The 26939-nt window shown below is 37.0% G+C and overlaps 1 protein-coding gene across 2 annotated transcripts in view; it reads right to left on the reverse strand.

The window, feature by feature from the left end:
• The window catches only part of CCSER1 (coiled-coil serine rich protein 1), a gene marked incomplete at both ends in the record, with an annotated part of 644165 nt that overhangs the window by 256951 nt on the left and 360275 nt on the right, over window positions 1-26939 (reverse strand). Inside the window, 2 exons of one of the 2 annotated variants that reach the window (XM_082314794.1) lie at window positions 3360-3440; window positions 10248-10325. In XM_082314794.1, the coding sequence (XP_082170920.1) occupies window positions 3360-3440; window positions 10248-10325 (159 nt within the window). Of the gene's footprint in view, window positions 1-3359; window positions 3441-10247; window positions 10326-26939 lie in introns of those variants that run through there. The other variant, XM_082314793.1, reaches the window with a different exon arrangement.

Genomic DNA, 26939 nt, shown 5'->3' on the forward strand with positions numbered 1-26939 from the left:
CAAATGAATATTGAGGTACAGCAGAATAATTTATATACCAGTATTCACACCGTTCTGCACGTTTTCATACTGAAATTGCTTCAGAAGATTATTTAAAAAACAAACAAACAAACAAAAAACAAAACACACTGTCAAATGACAGAAAATCTCCCTTCAGTTCAAGCAGGATGTAATCTTTCTGCCTCTCCATTCCACCCCAGGCTTTTTGAGACCCATCTGCCTCTCTGACTGCTTATAACTGTTAAAATCACTCTTGTTCTTTCTCAACCTTTCAACATTTACCATAGAATATTTGCTTTAGCTGTAACATTTTTGCACCGGTGTTGATTTTAAATCTAGTGACTCAATTTCTACTTTTTCCTCTCTTATGTTGTATCAAACAGCATTGCACTTGCACATTTGGAAATCCCTGGAGGAAAGCGCAGAAAGCAAACTTAGTTATCTGGTAGCACTTGCAAAGCATCAAATGGAGAAAGAACAACGTGTGCTAGTTAAAATAACAAACCTCTGCACTTGTTAAATATCAATGCTCAGAATGAGAACAAAGTATTTCGCCAATACTGTTTTACCATTGTATCCCAGTTAACACGGTGTTGCCATTGCTTATAACAAGACACAGACCTTGGATTAAGCTAACGAGATGGGCATCAAGATTTGTTTTTGTCTGGCCTGCCTGGATATTTGCTTTAGCTCTTAAGAGCAGTTATCTAATGACTATCTTTTTTGCACCAGCTGTTGTTCAGCTTTTCACAGTTGCATGGCGTAACACCTTGTATTGGGCTTAAACGGTAAGGTTTTGGTAGCGGCGGCATGCAGGGGTGGCTTTATCAGCTATATGGTTGTATCTTACAGATACCAGTAACAAGCAGTTACTCTGTGAAGAATGATCTTCCAGTAATGAGCAATCTAAATAATTACAGGCACTGGATGATACCAGACACCCCAGGACTATGAACAACTCAGCAATGGCCAGTTACTATCAAAGGAAAGAAACCTTTGAAGCATGGTAAAACCAGTTGTAAGGATAACAGAAATGTCACGTGAACTTGAAATCAATGACAAAGAGCAAGGTGTACAACATGTTAACAAACAGAGAGAGCCCAACTGGATTCCAGAATGAGGAGAAAGAAATCATCAATATTAACATCAGACTCCTGCCAAGGAGATGTGATACCAGACTTACTGCAGTGTTACCACTCCCACGACCGACCTGAAGCCATTGACCTTCACAAGAGAGGCTGTCCAAGAGTGAGCGATACATCAAAGAAAGGACTAGGTACTACAAACTTTATGTACATTTAATTTTTGAATGTTTGATCTAGATATGCTAGTATCACTGTAACTATAATAATAATAATAAAAAAAAATAATCTTTGATTAGACTGTTAAGACTTCAATTAGACTAACACTAAGTTCTTGTCTATGCATATAAAGTGTGGGCTTTGCCCACACTGATCGTGTCTCCTTGAAGTCTGAATATCACTTGTGCATCATGATTTTTTTCCAGACTGTTTGAATGCTATGTCAGCAAAAAACCAAACTTGAGTAATTTCTTATTGGTTCATACTGTTTTGTAAAGTTATAGAAAAATGAAAGTGAAACAAAGAAATTGCAATAAAGGAAATGATAGGTAATTTCCTGGGAAAGTTAAAATCCCAACTCTTATACTCTACCCCCAAAGTCAAAGGGCTGTGTTCAGTTCTACACTGAAATGACAGCTGCTAGCGACACCTCTATCAGGCAACAGGTTTAGGCATACACCAGCTGTTTAAGTATTTTAAGTATTCTTTCATAGACTTAGGAGGAACAGGTAAAAAGCTTATTATTATTACGCTTTCCTGGAGATGGCTGAACACCGGCCTGCCGATGGGAAGGAGTGAATGAATTCCTGGTTTTGCTTTGCTTGCATGTGCAGCTTTTGCTTTACCTATTAAACTGTCTTTATCTCAATCCATGAGTTTTCTCACTTTTACTCTTCTGATTCTCTCCCCCATCCCACCGAGGGGAAGTGAGCAAGCGACTGTGCGGGGCTTCGCTGCCAGCTGGGGCTAAACCACGACAAATACCATGTGAAGTGGTACAGAATCAGTCAACATAATGCAACATCACCTGTGAAGAAGGCTCATTCACTTCAAAGACTTGCATGAATATTTAGTTGATTGCTTTTATTTTGAGTTCAGGTCCATTTAAGAATAACCGGTGAAATGTTATTTTTAAATGAGTAGTTTGTCCTCTGTTTGAGATTAAAGCCACAGATGCTAAACAGTTGCTCCGGTTGAATAGTTGTTGTTATTATACACCATGAAGCCTGATCAAAATGGCCTAGTAACAAGATTCAAGTATCATCTCTTGTTAGTACGAAAAGGTGTTAGCAGGAAAGCTTTAAGAATACTGATGGCACAAGCACTTTCTTATCTTACCTGGTAAGGGTGGGTGTAGAATATCGGGTGAATGAAGTCAATCCTGGGTAAGGGAACACTGAAGCAACTAATAGTGGTGACAGGGTTTGTGGTGAACTCTCCAATATGCTTCTGACTTCTTCCTTAATAAAGCCATAAACCAGGAATTACACCACCCCACCCCCCTTGGGACTACGTCATCTATCCACTCAAGTAGCACTGTCATGTCCAGCAAACACAATAATCACTTTGCTCACATGTATCGGTGCTGTCTTAGCAATATCTCTTAGAAGCTGAAGTACTCAGACAATAAGATAAAAAGTAGAGTAAAGCTGTGATTCTAATAGATTTGAAAATCAGAATGTACGTTTTTAGGATCAGCCCTCCTATCTCCTGGGATAAACTGAGTAAATTCTGACTTTGTAAAAGATTACCAAATCCTCTGCAGAAATGTCTCTCGAATCACACATGAAAATTACATATGTAATTATGAACATTCATCAAATAAAGCACATATTGAAAGATGCTGACCCTGTATTCACAATTTCTGCAAAAAGAGTATTACTGGAAGACAAAAAACAAAACAAAACAAAACAGGTTTTAAAAACTAATAGCTTCCTTAAGTTTCCAGATCTTGAAGACGTATTTTTCAATCTTGGAGACAAGCATCACTGAAGTATTTTCTTATAGTGAATCACCAATGGATGATTAATTGCACAAAATGGTGAGAATAATTGAGTTTTATTGCAGATAATAACTTTGTGATAGCTTACTAATAATTTATTCATAGATATATTTAATAATGAAGGTATTACTGCCAAAAAAGTCATGTTTGACTGTTGATAATACAAATAATATATTAAGTAGTAGCATTTTGCCAGTAAGGGTAACTCGCAGCTCATTTCATATACAGCAGTATTTAATTAAATCCATAAGTGCAGAGTGTCCAGATGTTGTTTTTTAATTTAATAATGATGGAACCAATGAGATGCTGATAGGTTTGTAAACTAAGCCTTCAGAACATGGAGAATTCCACAGGGCCTTTAAAAAAAAGAAAACAGAAAAAAGAAAGAAAAGAAAAAAAATGAAATGAAATTTTAAAGATGCATGGTTCGATGGCAAAACAAAGTTAAATGAAAAATGATCATTTCTGCTGTATGCAGTCATGCAGGCAGCATGTAATAACAAAGCTTCTTTCACACCAAAGATCAACGTAACAAGGAATTAAGTGACAATGCATACAAAACCAGAAATATGACTCGTCAGCTTGTGCATGACAGTTCTAGTTAGAAAACAGTTATGTACAACAGATGCCATGTTTGTACAGGAAAAAGGTCACCAGAAAGAGCTAGTTTATGCTAATAGAGGAAATCTACATGCAGCATGCACACAACACGAAAACATTTCCACATTATGATAACATTGTGCAAGTACATCACTCTGCATTTAAAAGCACTCATTCTAAACGTACCAATATGACAAAAGCCATACACGTTGCTTTATAGTACAGTGGTTATCCATGCCTCATTTCTGAATTTTGCTTGTTGATCTTTTCTTCCAAGGTGAATCCAAGTTTTTATCATTTTTAAGAAAATATACTCAAATCCTATTGCGAAACATTGCTACGTCTGATTGTTATCGAATGCAGTTTAATAAATTCTCAGTTCATTCTTTTGAACAAAATTCAAAAGATTTCAGTGCTGCTATGATATTCCCAAACCATTCTCTGGCCTAACAAATAGGACACTACCAGTATTCAGCATAATGCATGAACAGAGTCAGCAAGGTATGATCTAGTGGGACAAGGATGGCTTTTAATTTCAATCCAGTAAAAACTATTGAAAGGTCTTGTTTGTCAGTGTCCTACTTCCTTCTATCCTTAGCATAACAGGTCGGAGTGCATGTAGTAAAAACATGTCATTAATTCTAGGGATAGGGATAGTTATCTAGGGATAACTGCTCATTTAATTAATACTTAGACATGTCATGAACTGCCTGGTAGCATCTTTATGATAGAAACAATGTAACTTTAACATGCTGAAAATATACTACTGCAATAACGTTTTGGTAAGTCTTACTTATAAGTACTACACAGAAATTAAAGTAAAAATAAGAAATGATACAATATGTCTAGATGGATATGCTTAAGTGAAAAAGTAAACTTCTGGAGAACTCTAAGGAGAAGACGGTGATGGAGCTAAAGCAGAAGAAGTGGGAAAAGCACTATCTTCAAAAAAAGAATTTCTAGGGTGAATAACTAGTAATAACTAAACACCCTCCTTTCCTTCTTCCCCTTCGTCTCTCCCCCAGCCCGAGACATCTAAGCAAAAGTTAGTGACAGCAAGTCTGGTCAATATTTCTAAGTACCTCATATTTTATTGCACTTTAAAAGCAAGACAGAAACAGCACAACTGCAGAAACAAAGACAGAAGAAGTTTATGACAGAGAAATGTAGAATAAGTAGAAAGATGGAAAAATTAACAGGCAAGAAAAACATTGCACTGTTATTGCAGAGTATATTACAGGAAAACAATATTTTTAAAGATACAGAGACTAGAATGTTATATTAAGTTCTGGTCTATGAGGAAACTCAGCTATTATATCATCAAGCCACATATTACTACAAATATTTATACAGCACGCAGTTTATTTATACAAGCAGCCAGAAGCCAACTTGCATTCCACAAATCAAAACTGAAGATCATTCATACTAATTGAGCACCAGTACAGAATGTAAATTTTACTGCTCTTTATTCTTAGAGATAGCAAAATTAAATGCATAATACCTGGTGATAACCAGCCACAGAATTGAAGTGATTAGTGGAAGCCTGTCTTTTCCATACAGCAAGACTCAGTTTCTGTCCCAGAACCCAGTTATTTTTGAAGTTCGTTTATGTGAAAACCTGTATCACTTTTTGTATAGCACCACAGACACCAAATCCTCAGCATAAGCAAGCATCCTCTGGCAAGTTCAGCACTGGTAACTTGCACTGTTTATCCCTGTAGTGAGCAGTACTAGGTGTAACAATTCATTCATGTTGATGACTTCGTGGCTAAATGGAACTCAAACAGCAAGTACCTAGGGGTTTGATGGTGAGGCAATATGTTTGGTAAGGGTCAGTGGGAGGCAATCACTAAAACCGAAAATGTTGCAGCATAAATTCCACTATTAACGGATAAAAAGTTTGTCAGAATTTGCAAAAGCAGGACAGCCTAAAACACACGTAGATTTTGAAATGGTATTTTGAAATCGTATACTAAAAAAAGGAAATTGGACATGAGAAGAAGAGAAAATGATTGCTAGAGGAAGTTGTGAGAAAGGAATTACATGCCAAGAACAACTTGGATATCCAGATATGAACAGGTACACAGGAGTACAAGCAAAGCAAAGACCAAAATGGTTAATGGTTTATTTGATTTCTAAAGGTACTTATTTTTTTAAAATAATTTTGCATTAGAGAAAGGTATATTATGCACGAGTTTGCATTATTTCACTGAATATGTTAGAAAACAAACTCAGAGAGAAAATAAGAAGTAAATGGAGAAAAATAATCTTGTAGTAATGTACAATAGCAGGTGGACATCAGTCTCCAAGGCAGGGGCAAGCAGAAGCAGAATATATTTTCTGTTTGGCAAAATGCAACTCATTTCACACTGTAACAAACTATGCAATACTGTAGGCAGGAATATATTTGGATTAAACTGGAAAGTTCAAGAAGTTCAAGCACTTCAGTATTCTCTTCCCTCTAAAGCAGAGGACACAATGCAACACAGTCCCTCACAGCATCCATAAACCATTTAGCTAGCAGCCATTACTAGAGTTGTATTGCTTAACATGATCTTGCAGTCAGTCACAATGCTAGTTGACTGTATCTGGTCATCTTCCTGTCCGTTTTAGTAACCTGATCGACATGGAAGAAATTATTCCTTGACCTCTCAATAAAATAAGGCTTTGCAAATGGAGGAAGGGGAAGGAGGTTAAATTGGCATTGATTACTTAAGACACATAAATAATTTATTTAGCAGTCTCCCACATCAATCTGTTGCACACACGGCTCTCTCTGCAAGACTCCTAACATGTTTTAAATGATTCCCAATACACATATTGGAAAACAGAATAAATTGAGGACTATCATAAGGTGGAGATCCCTTAACATTCTGCAGTAGAAAGCAATTAGCTTTCTAAGAAACCTGGATTACTTTCTAATGTCTTCCCTTGAATACACACAGCAGCTGACTTGGTATTTTACTTTCAATTTAGTCAAGTAGCAAAGTGGTCATGTTAATCACTTAAGGAAACTGTAGTATTTCTCATCATGGAAGACCTTTTTCCTCCTTATCAAAACTCATTTTAAACTTCATGTTTTAATTCCATAATTAACTTTCGTATTAGATCGTTTTAATACAGAAAAGAGATTAAGCAGCGTGCTTTCCAGTTCAAACAGTTATTTATGAGAAACGTTATCTTTACTGCTACAGACTTTAGCTTCTACTTGCTTGCTAATACAGTACTCTAAAGTTGAAAAATCTCAGTGTGTTGCACAGCAGAAAACAGAGAAATCTATCAGAAGTATTATCCAACAGTTTACAGGTATTGCAGGAGGTCGCGTGATCCAATCTTTGCTGATCATCTTGATAGCCAGAATCTGACTGTAATTATGTTATATTCACTAACATAAAATACACTATATGAACTTCCATTCTGGTAACCTCTCAAATACTTACCCAAAACACTCAGTCAACAGCATTTAAGCTTTTTCAGAGCAGCTCCACAGGGATAAGAACATTTCTTCCCTTTGAAACATTGCAGTTCTTCCTTCTTCACCCACTCCTTCCGAAATACAGACTAGCCTCTAGCCTTTTTTCATTACTGTACACCCTACGGACGAAAGGATTCATTCCTCGTCCAAGTCAAAGTCAGAACTTCCATTTACTTTTAACAACACATCTAAATGAACTCCAAGGCTGAAGAACAGTCTCTCAACTACTGGAGACATTGTCCAGAAGTCAAACAAAACAGAGCATTGCTTTCTTTTGGGGGCTAACCTCTCTCAGGATTTTTTACACTGCAAAATGGGCAACTATTAAGTTTATATGGTGAAACAAAAGAATGTGAAAGCATATAAAACGAACTATTCACAGAAGCACTAACTTAAGGATTTCTGAAATACTACATTCTGAAGCGCATATCAATATTTGTACAACATTGATGAAATAGTGCAACGCAAGTTCCTGATAGCACTTTTATCCGACTATCATTAGCTTCTAAAGTTGCATTAAGGAGAAATAAAACAGGTGACCTTTTGGGGTGGGGTTTTTTTTTTTTTTTTTGAATTACAGCAGCAAATCTGTAGTGACGATGGAACAAACTTAAATTTTCTGCTTACCTGTTAAGCTAGATATCGTAAGTATTCAAGGTATGTTATTCTCAGAATGTGTGACTAATGGGATGAAAATTATATCTTGCATTCTCTGATCTGTTTTGTGTTTTTCTATTTTATCTAATTTCACATTAGCACAATATTCTTGTAGTTATACATACTTACGTACATCCTGAATAAAATTATGTACAGATACTACTTATCAGGGTTACAACTTGCTCCTTAAAATTTCATATAAAAGCAAAGAACACAAATGTAATTGCCAGTTGGTTTCAACAGAAACACAGTTGAACCTATCATTACCTGTAATAGCTATCCTTTGAAGAAAAGCTGCACAATCTAATAAACAGGTGACCAAAAGTTTTTAACAATATTATGAAAAGTGTTAACACTATTTATTTGCACGTTTTTCTCCACCAAATTCCCTTCATGATGATCATAGTAAGCATGTCTTATTTCTGTAGATTAGCTCAACGTTCTCCGTAATCAGTTCCTTGTGATGCAATTTTCACAAGTACTCTGTACAAGATAAATACAGGTGGATGTGTTGTTCCTTACAAAAACATGCCACATTTCCTTTTGTTCTTGCATTGCATCACCCTATATAAGAAAAGACACGATTGCAACCATGATATGGTAGAGGCATTTTACCAGGGAAGGCTGAAAAATGTGTTCCGCTAATGTTGAAGAGAATGCTGCTAAAGAAAACAATTTTAAAAAATTATTATCTTTAATACTCAGATCTCAGCCAGAAAACTGTATCTGTTTGGGAGAGGGCGTTCTAATTTTATTGCAGAATCGGCAATCATCTACTTTACTAAAAGAAGACCTCCCTCCTAAACTGCAAGGGAACACAGACTGGAAAAAGGCGGGGGGGGGGGGGATCCATTAACAGCATGGATCTTTGCAGCATGAGATACCACATACTTGATTCAGAGAGAACAATCAAATGTATAAATCACATCTGTTTAAAAAATAAACAACAACAAAAAAACAAACACCAAAACCGAAAAAAACACCAACCAAAAAAAACCCCCAAAAAAACCAAACCAGCCCTACAAATTCCTTATTGTCATTTTTAGTGGAAGACTTTTATTTAACATCTAAGATTTAATAAAGTAGCTGTTAAGGATAATTGGTCGCAGAAAAAAGGGATATAGCATTGCAACATACAAAAATGTTTTCAAGTATTTTTGAATATTATGGTATTTTCACCATTAATATATATACCTCACAGTTTCAGTAAATTCCAACAGACATTATTTCAGAGACATAGTACAACATAAGGGTTCATATTTGGCAACCCACAAACAAGAAATTAGTGCAGATAGGTACACTGAGTAAAGTACTGACTTATTTGCCTTAAATAAAAAACTACCCAAAGGAAAAAAAAAAACCCACCCACAACCCAGAAGTGTTGAGTAATACATATAAAGATAATAATTATAACTACATTTTTGCCCAAAGTATTTTACTTTTTTAAAAAAAGTTAGTACTCCTGGCTTGAATCAGCTTAAAAGACAGTCTTCAAGAACTTTTCAGATTAAAACATGAAATTTTTATGTTTCTGTCTTCAGAAGACTATCCGAAGACTCAGAAGACAAAACTAATGCTCCACTGATACAAAACATACTGAAAGGAAGGTTTCAAAACCTGCTTTAATTCCAGTGTTCTTTTCATAAATTTGAAGCTGTATGTTGATATTCACCAGTGCAGAACCACAGCCTTATTTTGCAAAACAGTCTTTGGTAAGAAATATTGTTAGATTTTGCCCAAATCACAGAATAGAATTGTGCTAAATATTCCACACTATAGCATTCTTAATCAAAGATTATTCAGGAAGGCTCATATGAACAAGTGAATCTCTTACACACATTCAACCAATGTCCCACAGACAGAATACTTTAATTGAAAAAAAAAGAACTGGGAAAAAAATATTGCTACAGTTAAGGAATCTTTCTTGACTATGTTCTTGCATGAGAATACATACTATCAATTCACCGTCTAGCAGAAATTCTGACAGGTGCTCTTTAGGAAACAGAATTTTAACATCACTTGGCAAAATTGTATTTATTCCATTATCTTCCAAAATTCAAATATTGTTTGGACAGCATATGGTGATTATAAACATAATAACCTCATTAAATTGTCAATAAGTGTGTAAATGAATGCTGAAAAAAAATTACAATCCAGTAATACATATCCCTCCACATTCACTTATGCTAATTCTCAGCTCTTTGTAAACCATAAAATTAATAGGGCACTGGTATGCTGGCACATAGTTGTAATTATCTTCTCATGTTTCAGAAGCTATTTTAGAATCATTTAAGAGCAAAGGATGAATGGTGTTCCAGTAAATCCCACTAAATCAATGCATGGACACAACAGCAGCAGAGGCAAACAGGCTGACAGAAGTCTGAACACCCACAAAGATGATAAAAAAATACTGTTCGATACAGCTACTTACATCATGGCCTACGAGTTCTGTCTGCGTGGATTTATCTGCTTGGGAAGCAAGAGCCTTCTGAGAGCACTGAGCCTTTTCCTGTAAAACAAAAACACCACATCACAGGTGAGTCATGTTTTTCCTCACTGGGCTTTGCAGCTACAAATATTCAGATAAGTTCAAAACTCATGCATGGACAGCTGTTCAGAAATAGACTTATTATGGCACTATTCTCACTGGGAGGTTGATTTCCTTACTGTTAATTCCTTTTATCAACTTATCTTTCTCTTAAACAGACAGTGGACTCAGAAAGTCTGACTACGTGGAAGAGCTGGGCCCACAAGAAGGATCTCACTGAAGTGTGATGCAACACAATCTTCTTCCAGAACAGATGCAGGTATAAGGCACTGAGCAGCAGCAACGACTCTGGCAAACACCAGCACCATTCCAACAGCAAAGAAACCATTTCTTTTTAAGAAATGTTCGGGAACATGCAAACTCCACCGCAGATCACAACACTGAGACAACTTCCCCCTTGCCTGATGCAAACACGTTAGCAAAGCCTAAATATTTCTTGGGTATTGTACTGATTTCTGCTTTTCCCATCCTTGTCCCTCTGTACCTCAATCATTTTTCGAAGTGTAGTGTGGAATCTCTGGGACAGGCTTGAGCAAAGAAATCTGGCTGCTTTGACACAATTATGCTTCACAAAAAAAAAGCATTTTGATACTTCATTTGAAACTCATCGCTAAGTAGAAAGGTTGATTCTCATCAAGCTCTTACATATACTATATTATTTTCCAGAAGAAAATATACGATGAAACAGCTGTAAATACGCAGGATAAGGCAGGAAGAGGGACACAGCAGAGGAAGGTTCCATGAACAGAGAACACAAAGTCTTTTACTGCACTGATTTATGTTTTCCTATCTACCAATTCAGTTTTATTTTTCAGCTATATCCATACAAAATACTTATCTTTGACTCAAATTCCTCAAGACCTACAAAAGTATGTTTTAGTGTTACTGAGAGGTATGTATTACAGTAAAACAGAATTTGTGTAAATTGAATTTCAAGTTAATGGAATCTCAAGTTGAATGAATCTCAGCTTTTACTGAAATAAAGACATAGAAATGTTATTATTTTCAGCTATTGTCTGATTTGTGTTTTCCTTTATAAGTAGCTCTTCTGTATATTTTAAAAATCAAATGTTATTCAAGGCAAGATGCACATCATTACATTAAGTGAATTTTGGCCAGAAGCATGTGAACGGCAGGCAGAAGACAACACCTAAATGACCCCACCTCCAGTATTTCACTTCTTCAGATACTGGGGGCAGGGGGAGGAGAACAGAATTCACATTGATCACTTCACTGGTACGAGACAACTTGTGCCCAACCTTGCTGATATAACTACTGAGTTAAAACTGAATTCATAGCAAAGGTAGTCTCATTTCTGACAGAAAAGCTTCATCTTCTCAAGGTTTGAATTTACTAGCCCACTGCCCACAGCATGTTTACGTGTTTAGAAAACAGACATTGTTATATATCTACTTTCTTATTCAGACAATACTATTTTACTGCTCAGAAGCAGCATGAATTTTCTAGTTACAAATCCAGATGTTCACAGAGACTGAATATTCAAGTAACACTATGATTGGACCAAAACCAGTATTAAACTGTGGATCTGATCAAATTTAACATTTGCATACTTTCTCTGTGGATTCACAAATACATATTTTGAAGTAACTGGGAAAAAAAAAAAAAAAACAGAAGAAATCAAAACCTTCACTAAGCTGACCAATTAATTGGGAAAGCTAGGAAGGCTGGAATAATCAAATCCATTTCTTTCTGTGAGCTGCTCATTTGACTGCGTACATGCAGTGAGATCCATTTTTAATACATCCAAGTTCCGACTCCACATTATCATCTTCGCCAGAAGTCGAAGTTAGACATCCATGTTGACAAGTACTATCCTCTCTTTACTCTCCATAAAGTGTACTTTTAATTGTGTTGATGTGAAACAACCTTCATAATATGAATTATTTTCAAAATTATTAAATGTAATAAGAACACAGTGTATTTTATCTTATTTCCAGTGATGCAGCAAAAGTCTGCAAAAAGTTTAAAATCACGGACATAAATATTTTCCATGCAGTAACGGAGACAACTTACGGTTTGTCACAAAACAGCATCCTACTGGAAGAGGCTAAGTCTTATCCTTAATAGTCATTCAACTTCATTTCAGTTACGTTTCCCTAACTTGCACTACTTTATTTCTAGAATTCTTGTTGCCAGAGTAAAGTTGCTGTTCCAAAAGACATACCTTTGTTAATGAAATAATTTTAGTAATATTAAAGGTACTAGATATCAAAAACCACTATAAAATGTTCTTTCCAATGTAAAAAGACTTCTTAAAACGGTAAGTTGATACTTTAAAATAATGTGACAAAATGATGGAAAAAAATTGTTACACTGTAATGTGAATTTTAGATCTATAAAGTATAGCATACTATACAAAGCAAGCTAAGTGCAAAACTTCAGTGTAACTGTTTCTGTAAAAGTGTAGCAAATCTTCACACAAAAATACATATTAATCTTACTCTACACCAAAAAAGGCATAAACTGACACTTTTTTACACTACATAATTAACTATTGTTAATATTTAATATTTAATTATTGTTAATATTTACTATTGTAAATATTTGGCAACATTTGCTACATATTTACAACACTATCTGCTTTTGGCCATAGATTTACTGTTTCTATCTGTGTACGACACAGCATTTCAGACACAAATAAAAGATCTTTACAAACCAAGTGGCATGCTTTAACATTAATTCATAACAAAAAAATAAGTTACGTGGACATATATTCCCATAGCAGCCTTCAAGTGCCATCACATGATTAATTCTAGAGACAGTTACTATTATAAAGTAACATTTTAAAGCAATTTTTCAAGTTATGAAACTTTCTTGAGACCATCCTGCCATTTTAAAACACTGAAGTTATCTTCTTTCAGAGGCTTCCTAGTGAAATTTAATAATTAGTGACTTTTTCCATACGTGACCCAGTCTTCATACCGCTAATAGCATATGTTGCACCCTATCACCTTCTCCTCAACTACCAAAAAGCTTCCAAAAGCATTTTCACAAGTCTATGTTGAAATGTAAGGATTTTGAGAAAGTCAAAACACAGTATAAAGGTGCTTCTTTAATGCCCCCATTTTTCTCTTGAGATATTTCATAGAATCACAGAAGGTTAAGTTGTCCCATCCTCCTGCTTTCTGCCCTTTCACTGCCTGTATCTGAGAGGAGATGGCTCTACCTTCTCTATATTAGGTAGTAAAAAAACTGCAAATAGATTCTTCCTCACCCTCCTTCTTTTCAGGGCAAACAAAACAGATGCCTGTGCCTCTCTAAAGACCAAGAAGGGACCAAATAATTTGTTTTTAAAAATATTTTTAGATTTTTAGGGTCAGACAAAGTACTTCTAGGTAACTTTTTAAGATAGAGCATAAATGAACATCTTTTCTGACCATTCTGTGTGTTATTACTCCCTTTTATTAAAATAAATAGCATTAAGAGTACACTTGCAAGGCGACAGGGATAAAAGCGTGAAAAATTCTCATTCCCTGGGTTCACCCTAATTAGCGAAAAGGCAAGAAGTGCTGTTGGCGATTTTTAAGTCAGATAACTCATAGCAACATTGACAGCAACATTCATTGCAACCCCTCCCTCTCACATACATGTGTGTGTGTTGGGGGGAGAGAGAGAGAAAAAAACCTATGTGGAAGGACATTTTCTCCATCATTTGCAATTGCTTAAATTACTGAGATTACTAACTGAAGTATTTCAACAGCCTTAGTGAAAAGCATTAGACCATGATCAATAAAGCTATTCCTTCACATGGGAATAAGCGCACATGTAGTTTATATCTCAAACCACCTCTAGTACAAGAGTGTCATTGCTTATATACTTATTATTTTATTACTACACTTGTAACAAGTCACTGAAAGGTGCTGAAATAGGAAAATAACAGGCATCAGCTGATCACACGCATGTAAAAACATTACAAATAAAATAAGTCAAATATAAGATAAAATACTAAGTGAAAAATGGGCTTATTCTTCCCCACTGAAAGACAGCTACTAGACAAAAAGTAGAGTCAGTTACTACCAGACTACTTATATTTATGGAGTCAGTATAGGTTAATACATTTTGAAACATCTGACTGGCTTTTTACAGCGTTCCTTCTCTGAATAGAAGAGTGTTAAAACAATTTCCATAGCTTTGACTGTGAACAGGTCAAAGTTCTTTTTTGCGACCATTCTCTCACCCAATTCCTTATCAGTGACAGCACGGTGACCACTTGTGGTGCCTTGTTTAATTGCAAATTCCAAAGAGAAAATGTTTGAAAATTACCTTAAATGGTCATACTAAATCAAACAGCACAACTTACCTTTCCAGCTGTATTGGAGGAATCAGAAGTCTGTTAGCCAGTCCAGCTGTGGCTTTCATCACTAAGGAATCTATTTTGTCTAGTTGATAACATACTCAAGACTTTTTTTTTTTCCCTAACAGCTGTTTCACCTTTATTCTTACTTAGATCAAAAAAATGTCACAATTTAACTTTTTGCCTTCAAATCTCTCTATACTCAAACAACTCAACCTCTCTCTTCTATAGTCTGTACAGGTTATTGTATGACTTTATGAAGACAAATCTGGTTTATTTGGGTTTTCTCTCAGCATACATACAAAACAGCCTATGATTGTCAGCATCAGCACTGCAGTCGGATTTACAACTTACATGCAATTGTTTCCCTTGCTTCAGGCATTTACCCCACTGCGAATAACAACTTATGTTTACCACAGAACCGAGGGAGAAAAGCTTTTCTTCAGAAGACTTATAAAAATGCAAAGTCTTTTAATTCTGATGTGCTTTGGGATTAAACTTAATCAACAGCAGCAGTTAGGCAGTGAGAGCAAAGGGATAACAAGTAGCACAAAACCTGCTCTCCAACATCTATTCTATCTAATTTGCAGGCTACCATAAGCTATGGATTTGACTATATGACAGCTATTTCCACAGAAATTGAGTCCCTATTGGTTTGAGTCTCAGTTTGGGAAGAAAACATAACATACACAGGATAGCTCTAGTGATGAGCTGTGGTACAACTGAATCACATCACACTTAAAAACACTTTGTGAAGCCCAGCAAAAAGCCCAGCTGTCTCTCAAGCACAGGCTAGGAAAGCAGCTACAGCATAGTTCAACAGTCAACAGATAAAGTACTATGAACTAAGGTCCTAAAAAGCCACAACAAATTTAGAGGCATTACTCTGGAGTCACAGCAGCCGATGGGTGCGATCATCCACAAGGGCACTAGCCCATTGTTCACGAGAAAAACAAGGGAGAATGCACCTAAGTATGCACAAATAGAGGTTTCATTGAGGGTTTTAGTTCTATCAAATCACTGTAAACGACAAAGACCAAAACAACACAGAATTTCAGTGAATGTTTCATAGTTTTCACATAGGACTCTTATACAAGCCGAAATAGTTTTTCAGTTATTACATTATAATTTTTTTGTAAAACACAAAGGCAAAGTCCTATGCATATGGTAAGTATGGTATCTGGAATGAAAGATGACATCCCTTCTGTCTGGATTTCTACCAGCACACAGTATCCAGGTGTGAATCAAGAAATGCTAAGACAAGCCTATCTCCAAGCAGTTTGCAATACTTTAATCATTAGTTACTGCCAAGTCTGAATATATTTCATGAAAAAAAAAAACCAAAACCAACTTCTAAAAGTGTAATCACTTCATAATAGCTCTGTGAAGATGAACAATATTTAGGAAGATTTCAGATCTTAATAGAATTACAAGCCCCACTATAGTCGTGCCAGCTAGCCTTACTCACAGTAATGCAAAGGTGTACTAGATTTCTAGCCAAAGAGGGTTATTACTATTATTTTAAAAGAAGTTTTAAATCCTTATAATTCCAAGTATGTTCTTAAACTTTCCATCCCTGAGCTCTACAAGTGAAAAGAAAATCTTCTGTTTGGCTGAGTGCTGTACGATCTTGCCAATGAAAAGAAGACTCCAAGCTTTGAGAGCACAGGCTATCTAATCAGAAACAGAAAACACAAAAAAGTGAATCTCCTAGTCTACTGAGCTGATGAATGCCAGAGACAAGACAAGAGCCTTAAAAATTGTATCTTCTGGCTCCCATTTATTTGGCTGGACCATGCTGTATCCTAAACACTACCATTGCCACTTATGTATGTATTGCAAAATGAAAACTAAACGTCTACAGGGACATAAGACCACCACAGAATTTCAGGATAAGGATTTTGCAAACATACCTGAGCTTTTAACTTTATTTTTCAAAAGCATCTTTGGAAGATGCTTTAAGATATAGCATTAAACAGCAATCAGTACAATTACGTGCGAGATTACTGCAAAGCAGGACTACACATTTGAGTTCAAAGATCCAACTTGCACACCTTCGATTCACAATATTTCAGCATTTTTTTTCTAAATGGACATCACAGATATGGCAGTGAAATTATTTCAACTACAGCTCTCACTTACTTAACTGTAGAGTTATTAAATAACCCCACTGAAGATGTGAAACTGGTTGCTGTTCTTTTACACAGCAATTGTTAACCCATCAGCTGTAAAATACTTGATCATCAAGAATAATGAGGTTTTACCTAATTTAAGTTGTGCTTTTCCCAAGTTTACTAGCTGAAAAATGAGATAAGACATGTAAAGTCTCTAACTAAATTCCTTATAAGCCAAGTAAACCAGTGTTCAGGTTTTTTAGAAAAAACTGCAACTTAGAAAATTACTATCCTAAACCTTAAACAAGGATATAAACATATTTATTTCAAGTATTTGTCTCATGGGAGTAGCACACCACTTTTCTCATAGCATAGCAAGAATTAACTCTTCCAAAACAACGCAGATTAGGACAAAATGGATTAGATAGATTATTCCCGCACTTCTACTTTCATTAAAATATACCGCCATAATATCGCCTCTAGTTGGTATGCTCATGATTCAGCTGGCAGAGTTGTGCTGACACACAACAGAAAACTAACATGAAAATGAATGCAAACTTATCATGTTTGGTAAACAAAGAAAGCACACAATTTATAACCTTGGGTTATTTCTTCCTTTATCCCTTTTTAGAGCAACTACATTTATCACTTTCCTGGTGCACATAATTTTCAATGCTGCCAGGTTCTGCATGGGCACACGAACAGAATTTTGCAGGTTTTTTTTCTTTCTGCAACTTCTTCCGTGTTTTTTTCGTGACTATCAGTATTCATTGAGGGAAAAACTCTCTGGTTAAACAAATACAATACAAATTAACAGTATTATGAAAATCCTGTAGTGATAACTAACAGACAATTCTGCAACACATTTCATATAAAGTTTTACTTTGGGAAGTTATTTTATTAACTTTTGAAAGTATCAAAGGCATTCATTATCTTTTCGTTATGTTTTTCTTCCCTACCATGTGAAACGCTAACGTTACGCACTTTGTCCTTTAGGTCTCTAAGTGGAGACGTTTAAGTGCGTTGCCTGTCAAATGTTTCTGTTGGTTTGCAGTTTCCTTTCCCTCTGTGCACGCAGGGACATTCGTGGGATGTGATTAATGTCGGTGCCAGCCACCTTGCACATAGATTTAACGGCACGTGCATTAGGCAGAGTGCAGGAATCATTAACTCAGCACATTCCAAATTACAACTGATGTTTATCGAAAGCATCTGGCATTAATTAAACCTCACACAGCTAAGAGTTTACAATAATTTTACAGATTGCTGTCCTGAGGAACGAGATTCACGATTGTGGCATTAGAAGCATATACGACAAACACAACCAAAGGGTCATTTTCAAGTCATCCCAGCAACAACTGCATGGGGCAGATTTTGATCATTTGTTGGTCAAATGAATAGGAAAAAAAAAAAATCATATAACTCACATAATTGCTGTCACCATGGAAATCAACAAAAACATGTACCAATCTTTGTGATAAATAAGGCTGAAGTTTTATTCCCCGATATCAACAATGTATGATCCCTGTATCACTGTGAATACACCTAGCAATACTGAAAACAACCCACAGCTGCCATCCTTTGAGTTGTTCCCCCATGACGTTATGCCAATTATTCAATGAATTATTTTAACATTTTGGCAAGTATTTTGGATAGAACCATCAGTTTGGCTTTAGCATTGCCAGAACAGGACAACTATATGCCTTGCTTTTGTCCTGCACTCATACGCAGCCCAGTAAGTGTGCATATTCATATGCACACACTGGAAGTGATCACACTGCCTCTCCATCTATTCCTCAGCAGTAATTTTTTATTACAGTGGGCAAAACTAACTAGGCCAAGCAACCAAGTTAGAAAATTAAAGTTTTTGTAAGTTTCATGAAAATCACTGTCTGGACAGATGTGAAGGACCTAAGCCGGCAAGGGGCTTCAGCATGAGCTTCAAGCTCAAAGTCAGCCAGATGGGCAGCTGGCAGACAGCCATGCCACACCTTCAGCCCAGCCCAGCCCCACTGCGCTGTGCCTTCAGCCCAGGTAACACTTAGGAGCCCAGAAGGATGTTTAGAGACCGTATGGGAAAGTGGGGCATAGAGAATTACAGGGAAACAGAGAACTTCAGTAAAAGCCTGAGGAGACATACACAGAATAGGATTTAGCGGTATTGCTCATGAAAAAAAGCTTCAGTCACTACAGCAGGCTCTCAGATGCACTGCAAAGACTTTTTCCTAGGTAATTATTTGCTTGAGCAAGGACCAAAAGGCACTTTTACCCTTTGTGAACCTGCTCTCGGGGGAAGCCACAGCATGGGTTTTGCCAGTAATTGGCCCTGGAAAGTTATTAAAGTAGATACCTTTTTACTGTGAATTTAGGTTCATCACTCATGCTCTCCAGTCTTACCCACTCACCTCAACTGAGATACTGAAAATTAAACACTAAGTACATCATATTTAATTAAATAAGACAAAACCAACATGCTTTAATATGCATTATCATGATATTCCAAATACTTCTTGCATCTAACTAAGGCTCACGAGTAATGCTCAGCAACTTTGTACTGCTTTGTCAAAGCAGAATAATTTTGATCAGACAACAAAATTTGCTTTCTCTTTTACAATACCAAAGCAATCCAAACTAGCCTTCGCATTTTTGATAATACTTGGCAGACTATGACACAGTAACATTCCAGCACAAGATGGGAGAGAAGCAAATTAATCTCCTCCTCTTTGAAACATTCCTTTAGTTAATTCAGAAACTTTCCCAATGATAGGAGTTTGAGTTCATGAAAGCTGTGTGACTGTTATGAACTCTGCAGCAAATCATTGGGATACTAGAACTTAGTCAAGCATTTATAGCACTGATGTTTTCATTTCAATTGATGAAAGTAATGAAATACGTAGCAGAATATTTTCACCACCGTATAATAGTTGTACTTTTCCAAGTACCTGCAAAAGATACTAACAATGCTTATACTGTACAAGGAAAGTAACTATTACATTCTAGTTTTTGGTATGATGCATATGCACAAAGAAGCTATAGCACAAAGAATCTGAAATAAGTTTTTACTTACTATTTCTAGAAGCATTACAGGGGTCTTCAGGAAAGAGTATTGAAAAAATCTCTCCTTTTTTTCCCCTTTTAAAAATACAGTTTCTCACCATTTAAGGAAACGGTGCCTAGACCTCTCTTTCCTACTGACATATATCATAAGCAAAACACGTTGCTATGGTGCCCAGATTACTGCTAGAATAGAACCAAAAAGACAACTTATAATCATGACCATAAGCAGCTGTCACATGAAACTGTTCAAAGAGGGGAAATAACAACCCAAACTTTGATATATTCATAAAAGCATAAGAATTATGTTATACAAGTCTAAAGAGACATCCTGATACTATCTTACAGAGCTTTTCAGACAAAAGAGGAATAAATTCTAATTTTGCCTCAGAAAACAAGAAGTGAAAAAGAGATGAAGGTGAACCTATGGCACTTGAGAAACATTAATAGTCAGTTTATACCATAACATAAATTCAATCTACCGAATAAACCCTCTTTATTGGCTCATAATGAGCCTGTTGGTACACTATTGTTGATAAAATTGTTTTGTTAAAATTTTTACAAGCGTTCTTTAATGCTGCCCCAGTGCTGTCTCAGCTCATAATGCGTGCCTCCTATCAAAAAAGGATTTGTTTGTAAACACTGCTTTTAGATAAGCCAGCGTTCCCTAGGAAGATGCCTCATTTCTCAACACATGCTACATGCTATTGTATCTTGTAAAGACCCAGAAGAAGAGAGTTGAATCCTGTATGTTGGTCAAAGATCAGGGACTCCCTCTGATCTGTAAGTGTAAACCAACAAAGACAGCTTTGAAGCAAAAGCACTTTCAAACTAGGCATGTTAAAAGATGCAATGAATGGCTGAAGTAGAATCATAGAATGTCCTGAGTCGGAAGGGACCCACAAGGATCATGGAGTCCAACTCCTGTCTCTGCATAGGACAACCCCAAAATTCACACCATATGTCTGAGGGCATTGTCCAAATGCTTCTTGAATGTTGTCAGGCTTGGCGCTGTGAATACCTCCCTGGGGAGCCTGTTCCAGAGCTCCACCACCCTCTGGGTGAAGAACTTTTTCCTAATATCCAACCTAAACCTCCCCTGGCGTGTCTTCCTGCCGTTCCCTCAGGTCCTCCTCCCTCCTTCTGCTCCCTAGCATTGGTCGCCAGGGAGAAGACGCCAGTGCCTGCCCCTCCTCTTCCACTTGTGAGGAAGCTGTAGACCGCGATGAGGTCTCCCCTCAGTCTCCTCTTCTCCAGGCTGAACAGACCAAGTGACTTCAGCTGCTCCTTGTACAGCTTCCCCTCTAAACCCTTCACCATCTTTGTGGCTCTCCTCTGGACACTCTCTAGTAGCTTCATATCCTTTTTACACTGTGGCGCCCAAAACTGCACACGGTACTCAAAGATGAGGCCACACAAGTGCAGAACAGAGCGGGACAATCACCTCCCTCAACCGGCTAGCAATACAGTGCTTGATGCCCCCCAGGACACAGTTGGCCCTCTTGGCCGCCAAGGCACACTGTTGGCTCATGTAGTAGAAGATGGAGGTATAAAACTACAAACATTGTAAAATTTGATTGGACAAGTGAGCAACAGAGATCCTTTGGGGGTTAACAAATAAACAGGTAACAGGTGGTTCAGGAGCTCCCTTGACCTGCAAAGTGATGGACTGGGAGAGCACTGAGGAAAATATCACATGCTTTCATGTAGAAGCTTTTCTGTAAGCAGCTGCTTGTGGCCACCACTGGAGACAAACAGCTGAAGGGCTGGATAAACCCTTGCACTGACCCAGTATAGTTTTTCTTATTTCATATTCTAAAGCCTAAACCACGCCCATTCTGATTTGAAACACTGCAATATCAGCCTGCCAAGCACCCAGCTCATACTGTTTCAACGGACAGGAAAACTGGTTGCCTCTACTCTTCATCCAGTTACTCCTTGTTTCTCAGTAAGGAAAAGATACATTATGTAGATTTTTCTCCTCCCTTCTTCAGTTAAGCTTATAATGCTAGGAGCTAAGAAAAAAATAAAAATAAGCAAGACCTACCAAATGGCACATCCTGGGGAAAACTTTCTAGCCAACTCATGTAAACTCCAAGAAAATAGTAATCTCTGTGATTACATTTCAGTAACATTTGCCACGTGGTCTAACAACAGCATGTATCCTCAAACTGGGCATTATAAAAATAGTCTACGTAGTGTTACCAACTTTGAAAAATAAGCCTTGTCTACATATTTTTGTATGCAAATCCAAACCTGACTATACTTTGAAGGTCCAGAATCCAGAGTTTAAATCAGGGATACTTAAAGACATAGGGAAAAAAAAAAACACCTATTACCATAAAGAAAGACTAATGTGGCAGATAAGGGTATAGTTTATATGATTAGGTGGTGGAGTGTGGATGGGAGAGGAAAAAGCTATACTTCAGTAACCAAAATTAATGGGCAACATCCAGTGAAAGGTACTAAGTCAATGTTACAGTCCATGGGTGATTTTACCAATGCACAATGGAGTCATGTTAAAAAAAAAAAAAAAAAAAAAAAAAGTCTCTGCCAAAACTAATACTAGAAATAACAAGATCATCATCGAATAGCTCACTAGATGGTTTGATCTTGAGTTATAAATATTTGGCAACCACACAACATTATCCAGGGACTAAGTACTAGTTAGCACTTTTAGAATACAATAACAATCACCTGTTTAAATCTAAAAAAAACGCCAAACAACTTGTTTTAACCTACAACTCTTTGCACTCAACTGGGAGTGAGTATGGCAGCTCTCCATCAGTTTTTAAAATTTCAAACTGAACCAAAGTTATAAAACATGTTAAAGAAATGTGTGTTTTATTAACACAGAAAAGAGACTCTACAAGACACTCTGAAGGTGCATCCAGCAAGCTAGTGGCAAAAGCAATTGAGAATTTACTTGTGAGACCTTGGGGTAAGGTAAACCTGTGCCTCTACACCATACTACTGCTACTTGGTTCAGATTTCTGTTTTCTCCAGAAACTTCCTGCAGTGTCCACTGTAACAAGATATCCGTGGATTTAGGAATCACCATAAGACAAACAGCACCTACAATCATTAAGTGTAAGCTGTGCAAAAAACTCAGCCCATTTTTGTTTATTGATGATTAAAAAAAAAAAAAATCAAATAACGTAAAAATCTGATTTTGCTCTGTTCATTAAATGGATTTTGCAGAACTTAAGTTTTACTAAAGCTTATTCTTTTTTTCTATCAGGACATCAGTCCATTTGTTTCTCAGTTTCCTACATATTTTCTTGAAACTCAAACTGACTCAACAGACCAATGATTCAGAACACCACTGAACTCTCTAAGTCAGGTGTATATGGACAAACTGTTTTAAGCATTTATGGCATGTTATTCCATTCACGGCAACAAAAAGCCTCATTCCTCTAAATTCAACAATATCTTTACAGTAGGCTGTCACACGTCTATTTCCAAATTGCATAAAGTGTGGAATACAAAAGCAGAAAATAAAATAGAAATATTTGAACAAATGTAATTTCAAAGCATAGATATTATCAGAAATGGTAGATGTATCTTGTCTTTTATGGAAAAATAGCTGAGTTTTTCATGAGTTCCACAGAATTTCTCAAGTAGGTCGTCTTAAACTTTCAGGTTATCCTAGCTATATGTTCAAGAAATACCGCAGACAAAATTGACTTGTTATTCACAAGCAAAACTCTATGTCAGAAGAGTGGCAAGCTTCTTGAAAAGTGATGCAGTGTTCAGCATTTTCAGTTTACTCTGTATACACCAACTTTTCTAGCATCACTTACAGAGATGGCATTTGCTTTCCTATCAAAATTTGCACAAAGGTGAAAGTGAAGAAAGACAGCAACTATTTTTTGAAGTACCAAAACTGCACCCAACCTGTGAAAGACTTAATTGTTTTTGGCAGCCCAAGTCTCCAATTCTACCACAGGGACTATGGTAGACATTACAAACAAACGAATTTTCCTCACTTCTGTTTTGAGTGCATTTCATTTCTATCCTAGTCTTAGCTTGTTCTCCTGAGGCACTACAGACATCTTCCATAGCATCTGATCCTATATATTCAGCTCAGCTCCATTCATCTGCAAAGTTTTACCTGCTGCTTAGACTACAATGTTCCATTAGTTGTCTGTTTTATTTATTTACCAGTCCTGATGGTGGTCACTAGAAGACTCTTACTGGAAGGAAGCCGCACCATGCGGAGACACACAATGCACACAGAAAAGGAAATGGGCAACGTGAAGAGATCATTAGTTTGCAGCGGATATCAAAACTGGGGTTATAAGAGGACTACATCCAGAAGACCACCTTTAGCCCAACAGCTAGTCTCCCAGAGACTCAGGTGGTACCACTGAAGCTTTGCTTGCTTAGGCTGGTGTAGTATGTGTAATCTTTACCTGGTTAAAGACAGAGACCCAATAGTGCAGTCTATTTCACTGATATGAAACAGGAACTTTCATAGGAAAAAAAACCCAAAAACAAACCAAAACCACACCACCACAAAAAAAGCCCTAACATAATTGCGCATGCAACCTCTTTATGATCAAGATAGTTAATAATAGGATGTAAATGCTACAAACCTAAACTTCTGACACAAAACCACAAAATTCTCAGTTCTATTCAGCTGAGTTCATCTCCTCATCTCTTTTCATCTGCACTACATTTGAGATTACTCTCTCTTGCATTCCTTTCTTCCCACTCCTATTTTCTCCTAGTAGACCTATTTCTTCCTTACTTATACCTTTTTCTGGTCCTTTCTTTCCCTGCTACAGAATGACTAATAACCTTTGTTCTTTCTGTGCCAGCAAGAGGTTTTGCTCTTCCCTTTAGACTTCAGTTTCTGATCTGTGCGACCCTTAAATCCAAGGTCTCTCCTCACTACAACAACTTCAGTTTCAGGAGCAGTCACAACAATTGGTTGCTAAAGTGACAGGGCTGGCACCCTTTTCAGAGTTTTTACTGAAGAAGTAAAGGTGTCACAGGGAGGACAAAAATGGAACTCAATTCACTGCAAAAGCTATCTTTGAACAGATACTTTTACGGCCTTAAAACATCCTGATGCATGAAAATACAAACACATAGCATCTTTGTTATCCTCTTTACCTCCCTCCCAGCAATGGGAGCACCCGTTTTCTCCATCACAGAATAACTTACAAACTGCATACATTTGCTTTATATTATACCCCAAATGTGCATCTATACTTCTAAGTCAAGGTCAGAAACTCTCCAGAGGGCAGGGTGATGCCCCTCACTTTCTGCTTCATCTTCCAACCACTGCTTCACATAGAACATTTCTATTTCTCTATCTGGCCAAACTCCAGGTAGCTACACCGCAAACGAAAGTGAAGCTGCAGCTAGGTCTGTTTCTGTAGCTGGGACTCCATGAAATCATCTAGAATACAGGACTTCCCAGTCACACTAACAGCAGAGCAGTGTAGCCTCCACCACACTGCATGGCACCGGTCTTCACCCTACTTTCTTACACCTTCCCCACCTCCAGAACTCCTCTGTGTTCAGCAAAGCAGCCCACGCAGCTCAGACTTTATATGAAAGCTGAGCAGACTGGGATGTCAGATAGGTAAATATGGAGGACACAGTCAATGCCACTTGTCAATACACACTCCTAGATTACCAAGTTCTCAGAAGAGAAAATGACCCTTTTCATTAACTTGCCGTTTCTGCAGCTGGCACATTTAACATAGTGGGCTGTCGTCAGGGACAGGTAAGAATACTTTTTGTAACATGGAGTCCTCTGTGTGTCATGTCCTAGGAGCCAGTTGGTATTGATTCCTAGAAATGTAGCTTATCAGGGCAAGAAAAAAAATACAGCTCTATGGTGCATGCTGACCCTACATGGTGCAGAGTGGACAGGACAGAAGACGACTAAATTTGTTATAAACTTTTGCTAAATACATATATATATATATGTATATATATGTGTATATATATGTGTATATATATGCACATTTACATAGGTGAAAAAGATCTCTCATGGTGGGTGACAGGTGGTACCTTCCATTGATGGAAGCCATGCACCATTATACCTTCCTGTTCTTGATACAACCCAACTTAAAGAGAAAAACACTCCTGAAGTTCCAGTCCAAATAACTTTTAGCTGCAAAGACACCATTAGACAATCCAGTTGCACATGTATTGTGAGATGACCTAGCTTTCAACAGTTTTGCAACCTTCTCACATGTTCTCAACAACAAAATTTGTTGTCACTAATTAGTCAGTTACTGTGAGCCTGCAGGAGATGCACTCTGCAGTTGAAGTGTCCCTGGACAGGTGGAATAAAGTTTTGGACAGGTGGAATAAAGTTTTGAGTGTACGAGCAGGACAAAAAAGTGTATTGCTGCACTGTGCCTTTACAGTTAGAGGTCATAATCCCGGAAAATTTAGTTGCAGTGGTCCAAAGAAATGTTGAAGAATCTTATATGAATGTAATATCAGTATTATAACAGTCTCAACTACTTAAGTTATTTAAAATCAAAGATTTTAAATTTAATTTAACACACATTTTTAGTAATACATTCTCAGAAAAAAAAAAAAAAAGTTCCACATCACATTGGCGTTGATGCTACCTTTCCAGAGAAATCTTTAAATTGGACATAATGAGAGATACAAGGTCAAAAGGGAGAGAGGGAGTTGTGCTGTACCGTACTTCTCTCACACACCCTTTCCTCTTATATTTTAATTCATTTTGCAGTTCAAAAAGGTAGTCACCAGAAATTTAATGTTCTATACCAATGATTCTTACCAAATTGCCTTGCAGTACAGGTCACATAGTTCATATACTCCCCTCTGCTATGTCTGCTCTTGTGTTTCGACTGACTGCTTTACACAGATGGTTTCTTTATCCATCTCTGAATTTCTGTTCCCTACAGTTACTGAGTGGTAGTGTCAGGATGCTACTCTGCAAAGAACAATAATTCTGATTTCCCCAAGTGTACTGTGTCGTTACGATCTGCCAGGTTAGCATATCCAGCTTATCACTTCATTCCCCATCCAAAAAGGAAGCTTCAAAATCATGTATACCCTTCAGGCTTCTTCTGCAAATGTGAACCATGAGTA

This window comes from Platalea leucorodia, assembly GCF_965183815.1.
Source record: "Platalea leucorodia genome assembly, chromosome: 6".
In the NCBI taxonomy this organism is placed as follows: domain Eukaryota; kingdom Metazoa; phylum Chordata; class Aves; order Pelecaniformes; family Threskiornithidae; genus Platalea; species Platalea leucorodia.